General features: G+C 44.1%; 1 protein-coding gene across 16 annotated transcripts in view; it reads left to right on the top strand.

Annotated features, from left to right (window-relative positions):
- ptprfa (protein tyrosine phosphatase receptor type Fa) overlaps window positions 1–24,921 on the top strand; it is a 331,026-nt gene that overhangs the window by 199,957 nt on the left and 106,148 nt on the right. For 11 of the 16 annotated variants that reach the window (XM_045205479.1, XM_045205478.1, XM_045205481.1 and 8 more), the window contains 7 exons: window positions 366–476; window positions 13,159–13,428; window positions 16,199–16,344; window positions 16,606–16,847; window positions 17,055–17,248; window positions 17,939–18,072; window positions 20,084–20,228. In XM_045205479.1, the coding sequence (XP_045061414.1) occupies window positions 366–476; window positions 13,159–13,428; window positions 16,199–16,344; window positions 16,606–16,847; window positions 17,055–17,248; window positions 17,939–18,072; window positions 20,084–20,228 (1,242 nt within the window). Of the gene's footprint in view, window positions 1–365; window positions 477–5,592; window positions 5,605–13,158; window positions 13,429–16,198; window positions 16,345–16,605; window positions 16,848–17,054; window positions 17,249–17,938; window positions 18,073–20,083; window positions 20,229–24,921 lie in introns of all 16 variants that reach the window. The other 5 variants (XM_045205467.1, XM_045205469.1, XM_045205470.1 and 2 more) reach the window with 1 other exon arrangement.

Raw genomic sequence — 24,921 nt, 5'->3', positions numbered from 1 at the left:
ATATCTGTCTGCTGGATGGGCCTGTTGTCAAAACGTTGGTTGTTTTGATATATACTGTACATGTATGACAAGTTGGCTTGGTTATTTCTGTTTTTGTTTAGGCAAAACAGGTGTGTGTGTGTGTGTGTGAATGTGTGAGTTTGAATTCATGTATATGTCTGAACACACATATCAGTATGTGTCCTTGTGTCCCAAATGGCACCCTATTCCCTATATAGTGCACTACTTTTGACCAGTGCCCAGGGCTCTGGTCAAAAGTAGTTCACTATGTAGGGTGTAGAGTGCCATTTGAGACGTAGCCGTTGTATCCCATTCTATCCGTCTGAGTGGACTCTGAGCCTTGACAGTCTGTCCTCTCTCTTCAGGAGCTCTCCAGATAGAGAACAGTGAAGAGTTGGACCAGGGCAAGTACGAGTGTGTGGCGGTCAACAGCGCCGGGACCCGCTACTCGGCTCCGGCTAACCTCTACGTGAGAGGTAAGAGCCCTGCCTGGGCGAGCAGGTCACTGCTAACAGCGGGCATCATCCACCCGTCCATAAATATCTATTCCCACAGTGCTTGCTGGTGAAGTGGTAAAGGCTAGTGTAAGCTAACCCACTCCATAGCTACACAACAGTTGAGTGGGGTTAGTTTACACTCAGGGCCGGATTACCAAATGGGCACGCAGGTCGGGGGCCCCCCAGATATCATATGATAGCACAATGTGTAGAATTGCAGTATAAAAATGTTCTTTCTGCACCATCGCAAAATGTGTTGAAATGCAGGAGGTTAGCAGATTTTAAATTTTTTGGGGGGGGTGGGGAGCCCCCGGAGGTAGTCCGGCCCTGCTTACACTAGCTGGTCAAGCTTACCCATTCTTCTCCACAGCGAGCCCCGTCTAGCTATACAAATACTCCACATCACCTCACTACCTGACTGGCTGGAAACTGACAAGTGTCAACCAACTTCTTCCTCACTGGAATAATAGAGCACCTAACCAGTCAACTAGTCTGTGAACCAGTCAACCAATCAGTGAACCAGCCAACCAGTCAGTGAAAGTCACAGCCTAACCTGTTGATGCCTGTTCTGTTCTGTTCTTGTTCTGTCAATGTTTTGTCTATTCTCTGTGGGGGGGGTGTTTTCTTTTTATTTCTCTTTTCCTTCTCTTTTCTTTTCTCCTGGGTGATTGCATACTTTTAAGAACTGTATCCTGTTATTAGTGTATTTGACCCCATTCACCTCACAGGAGTGGAAGCAGGATGTTTTGACTCTTCAGAGGTGAATGGGAGGTCAGGTGTGGTTTCACCACATTGTCTTGGGTTGCATCCCAAATGCTGCTACCATATTCCCATTTAAAGTGGACTACTTTTGACTAGTGCTCATAGGTCTCTGGTCAAAAGCAGTGCACTATATAGGTGATATGGTGCCATTTGGGACGCAAGCTTGGTGAAGTGGAGGGAGTTATTATAGGCTGGTGGTACATGTGCAGTCTTGTAAGGAGACAAACAAGGGCAATAGACACCTGGATGGTTACTGTCATCCTGAGAGGAGGACATTCCCAAATCAACAAGGTATTCATTCTATGTCTGCATCTCAAATGGCACCCTATTCCCTAAATAGTGCACTGCACTTTATAGGGAATAGGGTGCCATTTGGGACATAGCCTATGTGTTCTACTAGTAGAAAGTGAACAGGGCTGATCAAATCAAACTCAACCTCCATGGTTTTTTAGAGAGGAAGGTTTGGCAGCAAACAATTCAATTAGCCACTATTCCACCATCCAATATCAGGTTCTCAAAGGCAATTTCCATGCTTCAACTCAAGTTGGTTCCCTATGACCTCGCTTTTACATGTTTTTGGCACTCTCATAGGTTTTCAACAGTGCTCATTGCAAACACATTGAAAAAGTTTCCTAAGGGCAAATAATGAAGTTATTCACACCTTCTGTTACTGAGACCATTCTAATATATCTAGATTGGTTGTAGATTACCATTCTTCCATTTCCATAGCAATAATATTTCTTTATGTCTTAATTAGTGTCTTAATCAAGTCTTAATTTATGGCATCACATAAATTACTTTGTTCTTCAAATTAAATGTTTACTAGCTTCCAGTAGGATAATATGTTTTCCTTGCAGAGTTATAATTCTAAAGTAAATATTATAATGTTCCCTACACCTAACTTCTTTAGATAACTTCACTACCAAAAGCTTGTAATTATTCAGGATCTATACCACAGTATAAAAGCAGCAGATGCCTTCTGGGTAAATTGTCCCCTGGTTGACCTCTGACCTACAGAGAGGAAACATCCTCTGGATGTGTAAACCTGACATGCGTTCCGTTCGCTTGAATGTTTGCTACATTGCGGTTTGTAATGAACGACACATTTCCCCAAAACTTTCTTGTACGTTCTTGAACAGACTTTGAGGTACGTTTTCTCCCGTTTGGTGGGTGTGGCGAGGTGTGGCTTGAAGCAATGAGTTATGTATTTAAAGGGCAGTGGCCATGCTGACAGCATTCCCCAACCCACAACCCAATCCCTCCACGTTTTTCAACTGGTCGTTCAGTACCGTTTCCGTTCAGTTGAGTGTTCCAGAACGTGAAAACGTACTGAACAGCCCTGGAAACCTCCTCATTCAGCCCAGCTCGTAAATTCCCCCAGATTATGCAGGTTGATGTTTGTTGTCATGAGTCTTGTCCTGGAGGCAGAACTGAGCGATTTCCCTTAGATATGCCAGCTGCAAAGTCAACATTAGCTATATTGTAAAATTCATGAAAACAAAAATGAGCTTTTTGGTCTTAATTTAAGGTCAGGGTTAGACATTAGGGTTAGCAGTGTGGTTAGGGTTAGGCATTAGGGTTAGCAGTGTGGTTAAGGTTAGGGTTAGGCATTAGGGTTAGCAGTGTGGTTAAGGTAAGGGTTAGGCATTAGGGTTAGCAGTGTGGTTAAGGTTAAGGTTAGGCATTAGGCATTAGGGTTAGCAGTGTGGTTAAGTTTAGGGTTAGGCATTAGGGTTAGCAGTGTGGTTAAGGTTAGGGTTAGGCATTAGGGTTAGCAGTGTGGTTAAGGTTAGGGTTAGGCATTAGGGTTAGCAGTGTGGTTAAGGTAAGGGTTAGGCATTAGGGTTAGCAGTGTGGTTAAGGTTAGGGTTAGGCATTAGGGTTAGCAGTGTGGTTAAGGTTAGGGTTAGGTTTAGAATCAGATTTTATGATTTTATGGCTGTGCCAGCTAGTGACCACTCTGCAGAGCTGCCTCCAGAACAAGATTCATGACGACAAACGCTAACCTGCCCAGATTACATACATGACCCATTCAGTGATAAGGAAGTGATAAGAAAACTAATATAAAAGACATATAGAAGAGATTCTATCCTGCAGCACTCCCCTTTTGATCTTGGGTACGTCCCAAATGGCACCCTATTCCCTACACTCTATTCCCTATATAGTGAACTACTTCTGACCAGAGCCCTGGTTAAAATTAGTGCACTATATAGGCAATAGGGTTTCATTTGGAACGCAGACCTTAACTTGGACCACATGGCAGAGGGAGTGCAGTCGCAGGGAATACAGATTTAGGATTGGTCCGTTTGATGAATGGCATTTAATATATGTATGAGTGTTCTGGAATCAGCCTGCACATGCCCTGTGACTGAGAGTTAGAGATTGTGTAATTGGTTGCTTGTGTGTGTGTGTGTGCATTTGTGCATGCGCACATGCACATGTTACTATCCTGCAGTATGTGCGTGTGTATGTGCGCGTGCAATGTGTGTGTGAGAGCAGATTACATCTCACACTGGGGAGAGAAATTGCCTTTGAGAACGCAAATAGTATTTTGAAGTGTTCTTTACACTGTGAAAAATTATGCATATTCTATAGGAGTAATTTTCACTGAAAACCCTCAGTCCATTATGCATTGCCATGGAGTTTTACTATATTGTAGAATATAGTAGATTTGCTCATTTGAAAAAAAGAAAAAAACTTTATACACTGTGCTGAAATATCATTCTACAAAACCTACAACTGAAGTCATTAAGGTCAAGACTACCAGCCTATTTCCTGTGTGTTTTCTTACTAATTTCTGTATCAGTACAATGTGTTCTTGTCTGAACGGGTCTAACCTCTGTCTCTCCAGGTGTGTGCTCTACTTTACCAGTGTTGTCATTTCCTTAGCAACTTCTGATGCCTGAAATAGAGTGTGTGTGTGTGTGTGCATGCGTGTAGAGGGATGGTTTTCTTCTCTCTCTCTCTCTCTCTCTCCTATATCTGTACTTCTTCCTTTTATTTTGTCTGTCTCTCTCAGCTTTTTTCTTTCTGATCACCACTCATTTTCTGGAGTGTTCTTGTATCATATACACAGACTGTATATGGGAATGTTCATTTCACAAATGCTTATCCTGCTATGAAAAAGAAGTCTACCATTGTCTTTGTGCTTTCTCATGTCTGTATGTGGTTTGCCTTAGTGTCAATCAAGGTTTAATGTGCCTTGGGGTTTTCTGAGTTTCTCTGAAACGTGTTTTTGTGTGTTCTTTTTTTTCTGTGTGTGTGTGTGCGCGATATGTACGTGCGTGCTCGCGTGCGTGAATAGATCAAGGTTAGAAAGAAGCTTTAATGCAAAGGAACCACATCTATAAAGCATATAATCTTTAGATACACTATACAGTACTCTGCTCACATAGGAATAGGATTGTGCACATATGACACCATGTATGGGACATTATTTATAGGCTATCATGAACTCACTATACTGGTTCACCACCGTGACCCATTTGATCATCTCTGTCAGGACACAAAGGTGTTATCAGGCCATTGCCTCTACATTGAGTGAGTGATGCACAGATCTGTCTCTGTGGTCAGTGTATAGCTCTGTGGTCAGGTCTCTGTCTTTGACTGAGTGTATGACTAGTTCAGAGTCAGTGACGGCCATGTTTGATGTTGATATTCACATCCAGCCTCTCTCTCTGCTCTCCTCAGTGGCTCTGCTAAGAAGGAGTCAATGGACAGAGTAAATGACTTAGCTACCGGCAGGACACTGTCAGCTTTGTGTGCATAATGAAGTCCGCTTGTCAGCCAAGGAGACTCTGTCTGTGTCCCAAATGGCACTCTTATTCCCTTAATAGTACACTACTTTTGACTCTGGTCAAAAGTAGTGTGATTTCTAGGAAATAGGATGCCATTTGTGATGTAGCCCCTGACTCTCTAATTCCGTCTTAATACACGATGGGAAGGGAGGGCCTTAGGGCATGAGAGTAGTCAGGAAAAGGGAGGAGTGTGTGTGTGTGTGTGTGTGTGTGTGTGGTTGTGTGTGGTTTATATTAATGTATGTATTGTATGAGGGATGTTGCTATGTGTTCTTTGGGTGTGTTTATCAATGCACTGGCTTTTGTCTCCATAGTGTTCTCCTTACTTTCTCTTTTATGGATAAGCGGAACGATTTGCCTGTTTTACTCTCTCTGTTTCTCCTTGTCTTCCTCCTCTTCTTCCTCTTCTTCTTCCTCTTCCTCCTCTTTTTTTCTCTTCTTGTTTTTTCTTTTTCTCTTTTATGTTTATTCCCTCCATCATCATCATCGCACCCCGCCATCCAAAAAACAATCCAAACCTCACCAAATCCTCTCAGATCAACGAGAAGGTTGGTTTTTTTCACTCTTTACCCTCCTGCTCCTCCTCCAGTACCCCACAGTGCACCCAGGGTCAGTGGACTGGAGCCTGGCAGCACCCACGGTATCAGGCTGGGTGCCACGGGCCCGTCCCGGCCTGATGGGCCTCTCAAGAACCTATCTGCCTCTACCAACCTGAACCTCCTATGTGCATCTCCTACCCTGTCTCTACCCCTCAACCATACCACTGCTATGCTGCTTGCCTCCACCCTCAACCATCTACACCGTTATATGTCTTTGAATATGCCTGGCATGGATGGGTCTTCTCTTTTAGCTTCAGTCTGTCAAGTCTTGACCTTGTCTGTTTTCTCAGGTGTTCCTCATCTCACCTGGGGCGTGTCTATTCCATCCCATCATCCTTTATGTTCACACTGTGTCCGTCCAACCAGGGCTGTGTGCAAATTGGCACCCTAGTCCCTATATAGTGCACTACCTTTGGGCAGAGCCTCAAGGTGCCTGAGCCCTCACATCTCTGCTGCCCACAGGCTCTCACTAATCTAGCAGAATGCACCACTCACCTTCCTTTACCTCTCATCCACCTTCATCAGCTGGTAGCATAGCTCTCCACCATACAATCTTAGAAAATACAGAGGCATAAGGATCATACCTTGACTTTGCCCTCTCTAAGATACTCACTCACTGCTGAATCATGGATAGTGGTTGGATGTGGATTTCTTTCTCATCTAGGGAGTAACAATAGGCTATCAGTAGGAAGGATTGCAGCCTTGGCTATATCCATTGTTTATGATATCTTGAAAATGAGGAGTGTATGGACTCTGAGTGATGCAACGGTCAGGTCTTGTATTATTTCGACAACAGCAGTGTGTTTTCTCATTGTCTAATGGTATTAATCCTGGGGTCAGGGAACAAATATAGGAATGTTGCATGAAGCTTAAGAGATCAGAACTATTTACATAAAAGTTCACATTTCAATATTTGCCTTTTTCCCAACCACCCTGGAATGCTTAACCTATTTAGTAGAGAATGTTGTGTTATTCTGGTTAACTGTGAAAAGCCTTCTGAGTTTTCGAGTATTTAATCGGGCTAAAGCAGCTTTGATTGTTTATTTTGGAATCAAAATTCAATGCAGGCTTCCAGATTTATTTCACAGAACAATGAGAGCAGAGAAAAACAGGGAGAGGGAGAGACTATGGCAGAGAGGAGGATCATTCTTTTTTAAAGCATTTTTTTTATTTGTTTGAAGGACCCAGTGTGTTTTTCAGTATTTTTTTCTAGTCCGTCTTTTCAAGCTTAAAGCTGAGCTGAGGAGCTGTCTCTCTGTATGGGAGGTAGATAAGAACCGTCTCAGCCACCCGACCCTCCTGCCAACTCACACATCAGCTAGGCACTTTCCAAAATGGAGGTCCGTGCTAACAATTTACCTCCCAATTATCCCAGACAGTCTAATGCCTTTTCTCTAATAAAGGACTATATTTTAGATAGTTAACCAATTCCTTCCTCTCCTTTGTATTATTCAGAAATACTTACTTAGTTTCTTTCATTGACCGATGGTCCCGAGATAATTGACAGAGAAGGAGCAGCAGAAGATGCTGTAATCTCTTTCTCTGCTTCCTCTCATTGCCAATATATTATTTTCCCAGTTCAGTTGGCTGGGAATCTCTCCTCTCCATTCTATCTGCTCCAAACAGAGGACAGAAGTAGCTTTCTGGATGTTTGTAGCTTTGTCAGAAGGCAATTGGTCAGAATAGAGAAATATTCCAAGTCCATGTAATGTATGATATACAATATGTTGTACTGTATATCAGTACACATTAATGCTTGCACTGTGTGTTACACATCTGATGAAGCATTATGCTTGCATGATGCATTCCCATGTCAAAGTGCATTCCCATGTCAAAGTTTCTGTCAGAGAGCTTCCAGTGCCATAACCCATAGTATAGAAAATACTGTTTGGTGAGAAATGCTGGTTCTCTCTTCTATGGAAGATGTTGGTAGACCAATGCTCCTAGACCCCAGCACAGAGTATAAAGAATGGACCAGAACCTCTTGTTGAACCTGGAGCTCATCTTGTAACCAGATGACTTCTTAATGTTGTTGTTTGTTTTGTTTACTTGTTGTACAGCGGTCAGTAGAATACGTTTTTAATCAATACAGTGTGGTCTTGCAGTACCTCCGCAGACAGGCAAACTGAAGTCGAATAGTTTTACTGGCATCGATTAGACAAGGTCTTTGAGTTGGTCTGTAAGTTACTACAGGGATAGTTGTGTTATTGTTTATTATAGGACCATTTTGTGTGATCACTCAAGCATGGCATCATGATCATAGCTGCTCTGTAGCTAGCTAGTAATGTGCTTGATGCTTTGCTTGCCTTGTGCCTGGGCTGCTGCATGCCTTGCTTGACAAAATCTGTGTGCAACAACGATTGTGCTTCCACCCCACTACCCCCTCCACCCCCTACCGCCCTCAGCTCCAAATCCTTACCTTTTCTTTATCAGGACTCTGCTTCCAATCCCAAATCCTTCCTTCCTTCCCTCCCTCCTTCTCTCTCCCCCCCCCCCTCTCTCTGTGGCATGCCAATGAAGATAAGAGTGTGTGTCTGCATTATAACTGCCAGCTTCTCATGTTGCTACTGCTGATACTACTTCCTCTGATACTAAAACTGCCTCCTGTGAAACCAGTGACTAAACCCTACGGCGTTCTCCCACTCCCTTCTACTGCGAGGAGGATGACCTTAGTTCTCTTCCTCCACCACTTTCTGGTGATCTTTATCGTTTGACCTGTACCACCGCCTCCATAGCCAACAATAATCGAGATAACCCCTTGTTAAAACCTCTCTTGAGTCATTCACTCAGTCAGCAAATCAACACTAACCATTTTGTGACCATTTTCCATATCCATGGGTAACCTCCAACCTCCTCATCCTTCTAATAATGTACACAGTGACTAACGTTGGCTTGCTATAATTCCTCCTTCTATGCCCTGCGCTGCCCAGCATGTCACTTTGACACCTTGCAGACTCCAATCTAACACATTGGTGCATTTCCTCTGAAAAGCTCTGAGTCACTCGACCATTGGCCTCAAATTGATTACAGAGGAATAGATGTGTACATCTCAAAATCTCAGTGTTTTCGTGACTTGAATGAATCACACTCAGACTTTATTTAAAGATTGGTGCATACATAGATTGTGCACTTGGCACACATCCATGCATGCACACACACATACAGTGCATTCAGAAAGTATTCAGACCCCTTGACTTTTTCCACATTTTGTTACGTTACAGCCTTATTCTAAAATTGATTAAATGTTTTTTTCCGCTCATTAATCTACACACAATACCCCATAATGACAAAGCAAAAACAGCTTATTATACATTTTTGAAAAACTAAAAAACTTGGGAGCGGTACTACATAAGTATTCAGACCCTTTACTCAGTACTTTGTTGAAGCACCTTTGGCAGCGATTACAGCTTCAAGTCTTTTGGGTATGACGCTACAACCTTGGCACACCTGTATTTGGGGAGTTTCTCAGATTCTTCTTTGCAGATCCTCTCAAGCTGTGACAGGTTGGATGGGGAGCGTCGCTGCACAGCTATTTTCAGGTCTCTCCAAAGATGTTAGATCTGGTTCAATGTCTGGGTCACTCAAAGACATTCAGAGACTTGTCTTGAAGCCACTCCTGCTTTGTCTTGGCTGTGTGCTTAGGGTCGTTGTCCTGTTGGAAGGTGAACCTTTGCCCCAGCCTGAGGTCCTGAGCGCTCTGGAGTAGCTTTTCATCAAGGATCTCTCTGTACTTTGCTCCGTTCATCTTTCCCTCGATCCTGACTAGTCTCCCTTGGCATTCAGGCTAAAAAGTTCAATCTTGGTTTCATCAGACCAGAGAATCTTGTTACTCATGGTCTGAGAGTCCTTTAGGTGAATTTTGGCAAACTCCAAGTGGGCTTTCATGTGCCTTTTACTGAGGAGTGGCTTCCGTCTGGCCACTCTACCAAAAAGGCCTGATTGGTGGAGTGCAACAGAGATGGTTGTCCTTCTGGAAGGTTCTCCCATCTCCACAGAGGAACTCTGGAGCTCTGTCAGAGTGACCATCATGTTCTTGGTCACCTCCCTGACCAAGGCCCTTCTCTCCCGATTGCTCAGTTTGGCCGGGCAGCCAGCTCTAGGAAGAGTCTTGGTGGATCCAAACTTCTTCCATTTAAGAATGATGGAAGCCACTGTGTTCTTGGGGACATTCAATGCTGCAGAAATGTTTTGGTACCCTTCCCCAGATCTGTGTCGCAACACAATCCTGTCTCAGAGCTCTACGGACAATTCCTTCGACCTCATGGCTTGGTTTTTGCTCTGACATACACTGTCAACTGTGGGACCTTATAGAGACAGGTGTGTGCCTTTCCAAATCATGCCCAATCAATTGAATTTACCACAGGTGGACTCCAATCAAGTTGTAGAAACATCTCAAGGATGATCAATGGAAACAGGATGCACCTGAGCTCAATTTTGAGCTGAAGGGTCTGAATACTTATGTAAATAAGGTATTTCCGTTTTTTATTGTTAATACATTTGCTAGAATGTCTTGTAACCTGTTTTTGCTTTGTCATTATGGGGTATTGTGTGTAGATTGATGAGGATTTTTATATATGTAATCAATTTTAAAATAAGGCTGTAACATAACAAAATGTGGAAGAAGTTAAGGGGTCTGAATACCGAATGCACTGTATGCATACACAATCTAAGTCTCGGCTTAGATAAGGTAAGGTCAATACTGTAGAAGAGAAGATTGAAAATGCCCATGTTCTCGACATAGGCTTAATGAAAAAGGGATTTTGTTATGTTGTGTTAGTGTTGCACCAGGTGCTTTAGATACCCATAATGCACCACAGTTGGTAGTTATCTTCATGTTCCTCAGTTCTGGTTCCCTGTCGTAGACTACAGTACTATATGGGGGGGATGAAAGGAGGGAGAGATGGAGGGAGAGATGGAGGGAGAGAGGAAGAGAGCGCGTGAAAGAGGAATAGCAACTTCACCTCACACCCCATAAAGCATTCAAGTCACATAAAAACTGAGCTGTTTGTATTAGAGGAAAAAAGCAACCTTTTTTTCCCCTGCCTATTTTTAAACCCAGTTTGGAGATATTTACAGTATATAGATGTAACTGCTGGCCAGCCAGGGCTGGTGGGCCCTAGAATAAGTACTATATTACTACTCTGCCTGCATCATTTTGCTGTGGTAAGGAAATAAGAAGGTCATTTCTTAGTCATGATGATAAACACAGTTTTTAAGAAAGTTGTGATGTGAATAATATTGCATTTATTTTATCTTCAAACACAAAACAGAGGTCTGCTACAGAGTTCTCCTCCCGCTTCCCAAATTAAAGTCTGGTTACATCCCAAATGGCACCCTATTCCCTACATAGTGCACTACATTTGACCAGAAACCATTAGGCTCTGGTCAAAAGTAGTGTACTATATAAGGGATAGGGTGCCATTTGGGACACCGACTCTTTCTCAATGAGTGGTTCGGTATTATGCTGCAACCTTGGATCTTTCCTGGCCAAAGAGAGATGAAAATGGGAACGTTAGTTATTTGTAGGTCTCATTCTCAGACAGTATCATACTGCTGCCTACTGATGATTAAGAGTCTCAGCACTGTCTGAAAGGGGATAGTTTTGCGGGTGTTAATGTGAGTTCCTGCAGATCTGTGTGTGTTGGGAGATCAATTGGGAATTGAAACGTCAAGGCCTGGTTTTGGCTGCTTGCTGTACTTCACCTGCAGGATGATTTACAACATCCACTCTGTGAGGTTCTAGCCACAGAAATACAGTCGTAAAATATGAGATTGGCAGTAGTGGCACCCTGATACATCTAAAAGTTTTGCAACTCAACTTTTAAAAGGTTTCCTCTTTCTGACATTTTGACCTGAGATCACTCTAAAACGTTAAACGGAATGGCCCATAACTATGGCCTATACCCAGCCTCGAACAGAGCTAGCCCCCTCCCCTCCTCTCACTACCTCTCTATCTATTTTTCTTTATCTCTCTCTCTCCCGCCCTCTCTCTCTCTCTCTCCAACCCTCCTCTCCTCCTTCCCTTCTTCCCTCCCTCTGTCGTTCCCTCTGTCCGCCACGTCACGTTCTCAGGCAAGGCCAGTCTCCGTGGGAACCTGTGTTAATACCAGCCATCTGTATCACAGACCCTTATGGTTCCCTCCGTCCCTCTCTTCTCCTCCCTCTCTCCCTCCCAGCCGGTCCCAGCAGACAGACAATGCAGCTCTTGTATTTACAGAGAGGACAGCCTCCAACACCACCACTATGTTCTCTCTCAAGATTACTATCTCCTCTCTTCTCTCACTTATTGACTGACTGACTGAGCCCATGCAAATACTGCACATTCATTTCTCAAAGTGATTCTTCACTTGGTTGTAACTAATTAACTTAAATACTGTACGTGGTTGAGCCAAATGAAGACATTATGCGTGCATAGTACATAATCCTCTTTCAGTTTCTTTGTTCAAAGAAGTACCGCTCCCAAATTATACAACACCAGCTATACCCTGCTGTGTTTCATTGAAGTTGTCAGGCAGTGCAAAGTGAAAACGTTATTCAGTGAGAAAGCCTAAGAGTGTGTCCCAAATGGCACCCTATTCCTTATGTAGTACACTACTTTTGAACAGGGCCCATAGGGCTTTGATCAAAAGTGGTGTACTACATAGAGAACAGGGTGCCATTTGGGACGCAGGCCAAATCTGTCATAAACCTCTACATCTCTCCCTGTTTATCTGACACAGCATGTAGTTCTCCCCTCCCCTTCTATTTAGTTAGACCAAGAAGAAACCCGGTGAAAAGACTGTAAGACACCATCTAAGCCCCTCACAGCCAGAATATTCAGACTCTACGCTTAAATTATACTTTCTGAGTCACATTTCGTGACCATTCTTAGCCTTCCCATTCAAGGGGGGTGTGTGAGCACTTTATCTGCTATGCCATTGAGCTATGTATGTTTAATGCATACTGAGAGAGTAGCGGTGCAGCATTAATTCAGATGTAATGAGCTGTACTTCCCAGCACTTAAGGGGATTTCTAATGCTGTATGGGAGATAACAATGGAGAAACCTGTTTTATTCACTCGCACTTAGAGACCGAACGAGTGGTAGTTAGCTAGGTAACTCTGAATATGGCAGGGAAGCCATAGACCCACAGCAGCAGCAGTATCTATCTCCAAGTGCGTCTTAATCTACATACCAAAGAAGGAAATCCAAAGGCACTCGTGAGAAATCCAGCTTTAGGCCGCATTAGCCGTTTTTTTCCAAATATAACATGAAAGGAGAGGAAAGACCTATTTCACAATTGCGTAATAGATATATATATATATAGTACATGATTTGGCTGAAGTTTCCCACCCTAACTAACTATAGCAGGGTTGCCAAATGCCTCTATTGTCCCAGAGAACAGCATACAGCGACAGCCAGGCCCGACTATCAAGGTATCAGGCTATCCCAGCCTCCCATGCATTGTCCCCCATCAAACCTCCAGTTCCTTGCCCACTCACCCTCCTCTGCTCTCCACCTGCAGTGCGCCGCGTGCCACCCCGGTTCTCCATCCCGCCCACCAACCATGAGGTGATGCCGGGTGGCAGCGTGAACCTGACGTGCGTGGCGGTGGGAGCGCCCATGCCTTACGTCAAGTGGATGATGGGAGTAGTAGAGCTGACCAAGGAGGAAGAGATGCCCATTGGGAGGAACGTGTTGGAGGTCACCAACATCCTCCAGTCTGCCAACTACACCTGTGTGGCGATATCGTCACTCGGCATGATCGAGACCACCGCGCAGATCACTGTCAAAGGTGAGAGGGCTGGGAAAGTGTGAGAGAGGTTGTTTGGGATTTTGACTGTTTGTTGTGCCTGGGATGCAGTGAGTTAGCTAAGTTGGGTATCTAGAAAAGTAGCCCTCATTCAAGATCTACATGTCAACATCCAAAATTAACAGATGGATCTAGATCAACATCCATCTGAGATATTTTATAGTGAAGATTAATATAAGCTAGACATTTTAGATACAGTATGTCTCTATGTCTTTAGACTGCACTATAAAAGCTTAGTAAGCTATAGCTCAAACTGTATTTTATGTTTTGCTACCGAAGTTTGATTGGATCTTTGTTTCTCGTCACCAGTCATCTGTCTTTACGTCTCAGAGAGAGTCTGGTAAAGGGGTCATATTTAAATGACTAATCCCTCAGACACCAGATGACAGTGCATGCATTAATATTCTTATCAATAATTCAACATGGCTGAGACTTTTCTTTCCGGAAAAACCAACGATGACAAACTACTGTAGCTAGATAAGCATCTCGAGTTTACTTTCCCATTACAAAGTGATCGTGCTTTCAGGAAATAGGCTTACTCACTGTATCTAATATGTACAGCACAAAGCAATATACATGTTTTAAATAAGGGGCTTAGATATAGACTAATGATTCCAAATAGAATTTGTAAAAGACTACTTTGTTAGTTACATGTGAAATGCTTGAAAACAAAATAAGTTATCATATTATCTCTCCTTTCTCTGAGGTGAGTTGAGCAGCCATGACATATGGAGAGAAAATGAAGTCAGTTAATTCTCCTAGGGATTGTTATTTGCACTCACTGAAACAACACATAATATCAGTGTGAGTATTTGTGATGCTTGAATACCTATCAATCGTTAATTCACTAGAGTTATTAGAGAGAACTTCAATTCGTTTTATGAAAGATGAGTTTTGAACTGAGGGAAGTCTACTTCTGCACTGCTTACTTTGAGAATGAATGGGGTCCTATGGCAATACTAAACAAACACAATATGACTATCAAAAAGCAAATAATACGGTAAGGGAAATACATAAACACATATCCAAAAACTCCCCAAGTTAGTTCATGATATCACTCACAGTGTTGCCAGATGGTGGGATATTTTCAAGTGTTGGGAGAGGCTCTCTCTCCTCTACAGAATCCTACTGATGAATAAGTATTCTGCATAAAAGGCCGTAACGTCATCTAACTTCTATCTTAACATCACTCAGCACTCAGAGTAATACTTTAGAGGTTTCACATTGTTCAAAGAAATATAAAAGCTTCTGTTGCCTTTTTTGGATACGCCGCATAATGTCTCCGTCCAAAATGGCACCCTATTCCTTACATAGTGCACTACTTTTGATCAGAGCCCCATGGGCCCTGGTCAGAAGTAGTGCACTATATAGGGAATAGGGTGTTATTTGGGACGGAGCCATTAATAGCAGATGTCGAGAAAGGCGTTGGGAGTTAGGCGCTGCAGCTGTATAAGGTTGTTCTCTTGCTCTAATACCTATCGGTTGCTAATGTCCGTCTGATGCCTGCAAGGCGAGCTGTTCTCCCTGTTTTACACCCCAACGCCTCTTACTTTAGCAGATCCATTTGGACTCTGACAGCGGTACTATCATATACAATGCAAAAGTGATTTAGCAACCATTTTCAGCCAAAATTGTATTACAATGATGCTCTTTCCATTTGCTATGGAAATAGGAAAACCTGGGAGAGCATGTACATTACCATTACCGTGAGGACGTACATCTTGTGTTTCAAACTCATACGCTATGCCAGTGTAGAACAAAATAGTATTATATTATACTCTTATATGTTATGTAATTTGTCACTTTGCAATTCCATAGAATGTCAAATAATTGAAAAACACCACAAGAAATCATAGCACAAAACCAGCCAGATAACTTACATTCAGTTCACTCCATTTTACATTGCTTACATCGATTTTGAGTCAGTCTGCTTGAGTCTACTTTCTATTCTGGTTATTTATTTCAGACTAACACCAACTATTCTTTAGTATCTTTAGACTCTCTTAATATTATAATTTTGTATTGATACTCCTTTACCTCACATTGAACACATTTTTTATGCCAAAGGGACGCCTCAAGCCCTGAAATTGTTTCTTTGGATCAATATATAAATAAAAATGAAAATAGAAAATACGCATTACTCTATTCATCTCTCTAGTCAAGACTCTCAGACTCTCAGGTTAATTGAAACAGGAAGTTTCGCCCTAGATAGCAGAGAAGGAGAGAATAGGCTTCCTATTCAGAGAGAGAGAGAGAGAGAGAGAGAGAGAGAGTATGGTGAGTGTGCTGAATGGTTGGTGTTTTGCATGTGAATAGGCAGCGTGTGTGTCACACTGGGTGAGAGACTTTGCTTTGAGAGATAATGAACATGGCTGAGTTGGCCCCTCCAGTGACAGGTGAGGGACTGAAAGAGACAGGCTTCTGAATAGTGATTGACTGATAGGATGTGAGTGCTGTCCTTCTCGCTCTTTTCGCTCTTGTTGCTGCTCACAGCTCTGGGGCCTGCGTTAGTGAGATAGAGCACTTTCAACCTATTTAAGGCCTTTATATGTAGTATTCTGTTAGCAGGATTGGACAAAGGATGGGAGAATAGAATGGAGTAGAATAGAATAGAAAATAAAGAGAATAGAGTAGAATAAAATACAGTAGAATAGTATACTTTATTGTCCATTAAAACAGATATTTATATTTTTGCTGTTGTAATCTTCCATGACCAGTGTATTTCGCTCCCTCCCCCTGGTATGTCTGACAGCCTTGCCCAAGCCCCCCACCTCCCTGATCGTGACGGAGACCACAGCCACCAGTGTCACCCTGACCTGGGACTCTGGGAACCCTGAGCCTGTGTCCTACTACGTCATCCAGTACCGGGCCAAGGTCTCTGACAACGGCTTCCAGGAGGTACGGTCCAATGGTTCCAGTGGCTCAGTGGGTTAGAGCATGGGGCTAGCAACACCAAGGCTGTGGGTTCCATTATCACATGGTTGTGATTTCAATTCCCACGTGGTTTAGGGATTGATTCCCACATGGTTGTGGGTTCTCTTCCCGCATAGGCCACAAATACTAAATATATGTGTCAGGGTCAATGTTGACAGTTCTGTAAGTCACTTTAGATAAAAGTCTGCTGAATAACCATATTATTATCATATCATTCTATTTTAGGTGGACGGAGTAGCCACCACGCGCTACAGCATCGGTGGCCTCAGCCCTTACTCCGAGTACGAGTTCCGCGTCATGGCGGTGAACAACATCGGGCGTGGCCCACCCAGCAGCCTCGTGGACACCAGGACCAGTGAACAGGCTCCCTCTTCGCCACCGCTGGCTGTACAGGCTCGCATGCTCAGCGCCTCCACCATGCTGGTCCAATGGGAGCCGCCCGAGGAGCCTAACGGACAGATCAGAGGGTAAAATATTATATTAATTTTTATTGAAGCCTTCATAAACCCTTTATAAGTCATATATGCTTCATAAAGCATGTATATATTTCATACACCTAGGTTGATATAACATGTCCTTTCGTCTGATGCTTTGCCAAATATGTGTACATTTTTTGGTTCATTTTCTAAACATTATTGATTGATTGATAGATTTTCTAACCCACTCCTCCTCAGGTACCGGGTGTACTACAGCTCGGACCTCGGAGCCCCACTTAGTGGGTGGCAGAAACACAACACTGACGACAGCAGACTGACCACCATCTCAGGGCTGACCACTGACATCACCTACAGCCTCAGGGTGCTGGGGTTCACCTCTGTAGGAGACGGACCTCCCTCTGATGTACTGCAGGTCAAGACCCAGCAGGGAGGTGAGTGGACACTCTGAAGTAGTACACCACCTACTACACTACCTAGGTGGTGAGTGTACAACGTATGTAGTTGGGGAGAGCTGAGTGGACACTGTTACTTATGAAGAAGGGACACTACCTAGGTGGTAAGTGAACACTGTATGAAACAGCTCTGTTTCAGCTGTAGGTCTCCCCAATAGAGGTTTCACTTTTCACTGAGTGAATATCCACATCCACAAGGACATATTATCTACTGTGTCCTCAAAGTACAACATAGATAATGTCTACTCTACAGTTTCCTCCTCTTCTGACACCTCTGAGAAGAAAAGTGATGAAGTGCCCCAGAATATTTTGTTGTGCAGACACGCTCATCTGAAATGGCTCCCTCTGTACTATAGACTTACTCTAGCTTTTAAAGGTATAATGTAGCCACTTGAGAAAGTGTTCTGTAAATTGCTGATATTTGTGAAACCGCTGTCTCAGCACTATAACAGAGTAAAAGCACAGCAGCTGTGTCTCACATCATGTCTATAGACTCTACAGTAGTATATATGATTCACTTTGTCCCCAATTCTTTACCCGTCTGTCCAAAGTGTGCGCTTCCCTTTGTGGATTTAAAATATATTCCGATGGTTTTAAATGGATGGGGAGGATAAGGATGTACCCGCGGTGTATTCTGAGTGTTTCATCTCTCTTTCTCTCTGCCTGTAGTACCAGCCCAGCCGTCTAGTTTCGAGGCCGAGGCAGAGTTGGACACCCGCATCATGCTGTCGTGGCTGTGGCCTGTCCAGGACCAGATCACCAAGTATGAACTGATGTACTGGGAGGCTAACTCTGGCAACAAGGTAAATGACTGATAATACCCTTACTGATAATACAGTCCGTCTACTCCAGGAATGTTGTTATCCGTCTCGAAGGACCACGGAAAATAATAGATGTTTCTGTTATCCTTTACTCTGTTAGTTGACTTTCAGGTGTTGCAAATGCAAGCTAGGATCCAATATGTAATTCCTACTTTGTGTACCTTTTACAGTGCCTTGCAAAAGTATTCATCCCCCTTGGCATTTTTCCTATTTTGTTGCATTACAACCTGTAATTTAAATGGATTTGGATTTGGATTTCATGTAATGGACATACACAAAATAGTCCAAATTGGTGAAGTGAAATGAAAAACATAACTTGTTTCAAAATATTCTAAAAAATTAATAACGGAAAAGTGGTGTGTGCATATGTATTCACCACCTTTGCTATGAAGCCCCTAAATAAGATCTGGTGCAACCAATTACTACCTTCAGAAGTCACATAATTAGTTAAATAAAGTCCACCTGTGTGCAATTTAAGTGTCACATGATCTGTCACATGATCTCAGTATATATACACCAGTTCTGAAAGGCCCCAGAGTCTGCAACACCACCAAGCAAGGGGCACCACCAAGCAAGCGGCACAATAAAGACCAAGGAGCTCTCCAAACAGGTCAGGGACAAAGTTGTGGAAAAGTACAGATCAGGGTTGGGTTATAAAAAATATCCTAATCTTTGAACATCCCACGGAGCACCATTAAATCCATTATAAAAAAATGGAAAGAATATGGCACCACAACAAACCTGCCAAGAGAGAGCTGCCCACCAAAACTCATGGACCAGGCAAGGAGGGCATTAATCAGAGAGGCAAAAAAGAGACCAAAGATAACCCTGAAGGAGCTGCAAAGCTCCACAGCGGAGATTGGAGTATCTATCCATAGAACCACTTTAAGCCGTACACTCCACAGAGCTGGGCTTTACGGAAGAGTGGCCATAAAAAAGCCATTGCTTAAAGAAAAAAATAAACAAACACGTTTGATGTTCACCAAAAGGCATGTGGGAGACTCCCCAAACATATGGATGAAGGTACTCTGGTCAGATTAGACTAAAATTGAGCTTTTTGGCCATCAAGGAAAACGCTATGTCTGGCGTAAAACCAACATCTCTCATCCCCCCGAGAACACCATCCCCACATTGAAGCATGGTGGTGGCAGCATCATGCTGTGAGGATGTTTTTCATTGGCAGGGACTGGGAAACTGTCAGAATTGAAGGAATGATGGATGGTGCTAAATACAGGGAAATTATTGAGGGAAACCTGTTTCAGTCTTCCAGAGATTTGAGACTGGGATGGAGGTTCGCCTTCCAGCAGGACAATGACCCTAAGCATACTGCTAAAACAACACTCGAGTGGTTTAAGGGGAAACATTTAATTGTCTTGGAATGGCCTAGTCAAAGCCCAGGCCTCAATCCAATTGAGAATCTGTGGAATGGCTTAAAGATTGCTGTACACCAGCGGAACCCATCCAACTTGAAGGAGCTGGAGCAGTTTTGCCTTGAAGAATGGGCAAAAATCCCAGCGACTAGATGTGCCAAGCTTATAGAGACATACCCCAAGAGACTTGCAGCTGTAATTGCTGCAAAAGGTGGATCTACAAAGTATTGACTTGGGGGGGGGGGTTAATAGTTATGCAAGTTTTCAGTTTTGTTTGTTTCACAATAAAAAATATTTTGCATCTTCAAAGTGGTAGGCATGTTGTGTAAATCAAATCATACAACCCCCCAAAAAATCCATTTTAATTCCAGGTTGTAAGGCAACAAAATAGGAAAAATGCAGAGGGGGGTGAATACTTTCGCAAGCCACTGTATGTGGAAGTGTTATATATTAACATCGGGGATTACAATATCTACTTTTCTCATTGTGCTTTTTGAATACTCTCTAGTGACAGGCATAAACATAAATAGAGTAGCTAGCTAGCTAGTGCACACAATATTAGTTTTTGGCTCCTGGATTCTGAGACTTTTACTAACGTCTCTTCTGCCTGTTTTCTCCCTCAGCTCAGTGTGACCTTCCCTCCTGCGGGGTCCTATGCTGTGGAGGGTCTGAAGCCAGACACCCTCTACATGTTCTCCCTGGCTGCTCGCTCTGAGATGGGCCTGGGCGTCTACACGCAACCCATCGAGGCCAGGACTGCCCAGTCCAGTAAGTACTGTACCCCAACTCCCTGACCCAAACCCATCGGTCTTTACCTCTCTTTACCTGTAGCTAGACTTACTGTTGGACCATAGGGGCTGTTTTTGGTCCACACCTTAATGCCCAGACCCATACGATGGCCTTTTCCACTTCTGCGTGCAACCATTTACCTGGAACTAGCTTTACTCTAGGACTTTAGTGAATTCTTCTGTATCTTACAAGAATGTGGAGTCCAGTTGGGCAAAAGGTAGGTCGTATTTTGCAGTCAATTGTTAGTTGAGTAATGGTGTTTTTCTTTATTTTGAAGGCATGCTAAAGTACAGGTCTTTGACTTCTACAGAGCTTGTGAATTGAGGCCAGAGCAGTGAAAATCTGTGAAAATGTCCTCCTCTTTTGGCACTTACCAGAAAAAGCACTGACTCTTTTACCCACTTACCACAGGAAGAAGACTGGTCATGTTTCAAAGCCTGCACCTCTAACCCACCTGATCTTGAAGGCAAAATGTAGGGTTTCCACCCACTCTGCCCAGAGTGGTGAAAAAACGCGCTTTGGTGATTAAAATTCACTTCCTTATGTTATAAAATACATTTTACCAAGACAAATATGATTATTCATGTTCTGAATCGTTCAGTGGGGTCCTTCTCTAACATTTCATTAACCGTATATCCGAATAGTCGGATTTCGTAACCTAATACATCTAATAAAAAGCACCAAGCTCTTTTGACAGCAACGAAGCATTCTTGCAACTTTGAGAATTTTACATGTTGTGGTGGTCGTCTTCAAAGTTGTTATGGTAATATTTTATGTATCATTAAGGCAAATGTAGGGAAATGTCAAAAGTAAAATATAGTAAACATGATTGACATTCTATAATCCAGATGTATGTTTAAATAAGGAATATAGCCAATACAGTGTGTAAACATAAATTAATGTATGTATGTGTAATGAGATTAGGGAAAGGGTCTGCTACCAATATAATGAGATTAGGGAAAGGGTCTGCTACCAATATAATGAGATTAGGGAAGAGGCTTCCTATGGAAAAGCGCCCATGACCTTTTGGAGTAAATTACAGGTGACATCTGGACGTTGAAAGCTAAGGTAGAGTGGTACTAAAATAAGTTAATCAGTTGCCCTAAGGGGAGTAATTGTATATGCTATGAAACATGATTATGCATTTGTGTATAAAAGGGAGCTCTAAGCTAAAGGAAGACAGTTGTTCCATGGAGCAAGCTCGGCTTTATTATGCAATAAAGTCTAATTCTTGGATTCACAAGCTCCGGTGTCTTGAGAGATATTTTTGAGTTGACTATTTTTAGTCAAATATTTCTACGACATTGTTTCCGCAGGTCACAAAAAGCGAAATTAGCATGACACGAGCTGAATTAAATGTAAAAGGCTTTGAAAATAAAAAGCTTATGGTACACTCAATGGTCTATTAACATTTCACATAGATACGCTTGTTTTTGTGAGAAATCTTCTTAAGAACAGGAATTTTGCATTAATATGTAAAGTGCATACTAAAATATGAAAATACTAAATGTCATGTCTTAAAATTGATATCTACATTATCTTACCTCTATATTATTTTATGTCCTGCGGATTCGAGAAGAAAGATGACGAGTTCAATGGGAAAGTGAGCCAGTCAGGTTTCTTTTTTTTGGCCCAATTTTCCTTTTTTTTGCCCGCTTTTACAGCCTGAATTTTAAATTATTAAATTGAGCTTTTGTGTAACTGGTCTACACACAATACCCCATAATGTCAAAGTGGAATTATGTTTGTAGAAATGGTTACTAATTAATAAAAAATTTAAAGCTTGAGTTAATAAGTATTCAACCCCTTTGTTATGGCAAGCATAAATAAGTTCAGGAGGAGAAATGTGCTTAACAAGTCACATAATAAGTTGCATGGACTCACTGTGTGCAATAATAGTGTTTAACATGATTTTTTAATGACTACCTCATCTCTGTAACCCACACATGCAATTATCTGTAAGATCCCTCTGTCACGCGTTGCAAAGCCAGAACCCAGAAGCAGACCAGGACAAGGTAAGTTGAAACGAAGGTGAGTGTTTATTTACAATTCAAGAGTGATGCTGAATAATCCAGGGAACAGAGCGGGCGGCGTTGATTAGTTGTTGGGGGTGCAGTGGTTGATCCCATCATGGGTCGGCAGCCGCCGACCACCAGGCAGAGGTTGGATGAAGGTTCCGGACGGGTGACTGCAGATGGAACAAAACGGAGGTAAGTAAACAACAAGGTGCAAAAACAACAAAACTAACGCTAGGCTCTAAGACTGATACTCTGGTAAACCTACTGTTCATGGCTAACGATCCGGCAGGGAATGGATGTTAGGCCAGAGCCTAAGAAGGGTGATGATCAGGACCAGGTGTGCAGATTGCTGATGGGATGCAGGTGCGGAAATCAAGAGAGCTCCCCGGAGCGTTCCAGAACCCTCGGGAAACTGGAGATCACGAGCAGAAAAAACTAGTCCACAGACAGGACCCGACTCAGACTGCCGGGATCGTTACAGTACCCCCCCTCCGCAACGCCACCGGGCGGACTCCCGGAGCGCCAGGATGGAGGCGGTAGAAGTCACGGATGAGGTCAGCATCTAGGATCTGTCGCCGCGGAATCCAACTCCTCTCTTCAGGACCATACCCCTCCCAGTCCACGAGATACTGGAAACCCCGGCCCCGCCGTCTGGAATCCATGATTCGTCGCACCGTGTAGGCAGGACCACCTCCGATCATCCGAGGAGGAGGAGGAGGAGGCGGAGGAGGCAACAGAGGACTGAGGAAAACCGGCTTGAGGCAGGAGACATGAAAGGTGGGATGGACTCTGAGCGCCCTCGGTAGTTTGAGTCGAACTGCCACTGGATTGATCACCTTCTCCACCACAAACGGACCAATGAACTTCGGTAACAACTTCCTAGACTCAGTCCGTAACGGAAGATCCCCGTGTGGCCAACCAGACCCTATCTCCGATGGTATAGGTGGGAGCGGGGATCCGGCGACGATTCGCCTGGAGCTGATACCGGTCCGAAACTCTAAGGAGTGCCTTTCTGGCCCGATGCCAGGTCCGGTGGCAACGACGAATATGGGCCTGAACAGAGGGCACTGAGAGCTCCTTCTCCTGAGAAGGGAACAAGGGAGGTTGGTAGCCATACAGGCACTGGAAGGGAGACATCCCAGTGGCAGATGTAGGGAGAGTATTGTGGGCATACTCAACCCAAGGCAACTGAGAGACCCAGGAGGTGGGGTTGGAAGAGACCAGGCAGCGTAGCGTGGTTTCCATCTTCTGGTTGGCTCTCTCCGCCTGACCATTGGATTGGGGGTGAAAACCAGATGTGAGACTGACTGTAGCTCCAATGGCCAAACAGAAGGACTTCCAGACAGCAGAGGTAAACTGAGGGCCACGGTCGGAAACGATATCACTGGGCAACCCGTGGACCCTGAAAACCTCCCTAACCAGGATCTCGGACGTCTCCGAGGCAGAGGGAAGCTTGGCAATTGGCACAAAGTGGGCGAACTTGCTGAATCTGTCCACGATAGTCAGAACGACCGTGTTCCCCTCAGAAGCGGGCAACCCAGTGACGAAGTCCAGGGCCAGATGCGACCATGGTCGCGGGGAATAGGAAGGGGGTGAAGTAGTCCAGAGCTGGGCCGATTGGTACTCTTATTCTGCGCACACACTGGACAGGCAGCAACAAAACCCCGAGTATCTCGGCCATGGCAGGCCACCAAAAACGTCTGCGAAGAAACGCCATTGTCCGAGCCACGCCAGGGTGACAAGCCATCTTGCTGGCGTGGGACCATTTGAGGACAGCAGGACGAACCGACTCAGGCACAAACAACCGACCGGGTGGACCGTTACCGGGACCGGGCTGAGTCCGAAGGGCCGCCAGCACCTCCTCCTCAATCTTCCACATAACTGCTCCCACGACGCAGTTCCGGGGGAGAATTGTCTCGGTCTTGGACCCACTCTCCTCCGTCCCGGATGTTCTCCAAGACAAGGCGTCCGCCTTGCCGTTCTTAGATCCAGGTCGGAACGTCAGGGAAAACTTGAATCGTCCGAAAAACAACGCCCACCTGGCCTGACGGGAGTTGAGACGTTTAGCCGATTGCACGTAAGCAAGATTCTTGTGGTCAGTCCAGACAATAAACGGTTGCTCCGCCCCCTCCAACCAGTGGCGCCACTCCTCCAAGGCAAGTTTCACCGCGAGAAGCTCCCGGTTACCCACATCGTAATTCCTCTCCGCAGGCGAAAGGCGACGAGAGTAGTAGGCGCAGGGATGGAGTTTACTGTCCGTGGAGCATCGCTGCGACAGGATGGCGCCAACTCCCACATCAGACGCGTCCACTTCAACGACGAACTGACGGGCCGTGTCCGGTTGAGAGAGAATCGGTGCGTTGGTGAATCGCCTCTTCAAATCCAGAAACGCTCGATCCGCCTCCGGATTCCACTTGAAGGTCCTGATACTGGAAGTCAAGGCAGTTAACGGAGCGGCCACACGGCTGTAATCCCGGATGAATCTGCGGTAGAAATTCGCAAACCCCAAAAATCTCTGGAGCTGCAATCTCGTACCGGGCTGGGCCCATTCCAGAACCGCTCTAACCTTCTCCTGGTCCATCCTAATCTCTCCCCTGGAGATGATGTACCCGAGAAAGGATGTCGTGTGGGCGTGAAACTCGCACTTCTCGGCC

The sequence above is a fragment of the Coregonus clupeaformis genome, chromosome 20 (genome assembly GCF_020615455.1).
Source record: "Coregonus clupeaformis isolate EN_2021a chromosome 20, ASM2061545v1, whole genome shotgun sequence".
NCBI lineage: Eukaryota > Metazoa > Chordata > Actinopteri > Salmoniformes > Salmonidae > Coregonus > Coregonus clupeaformis.
Note: the sequence above shows the minus strand (reverse complement) of the source record. Positions and strands in the feature narration are given on the sequence as shown.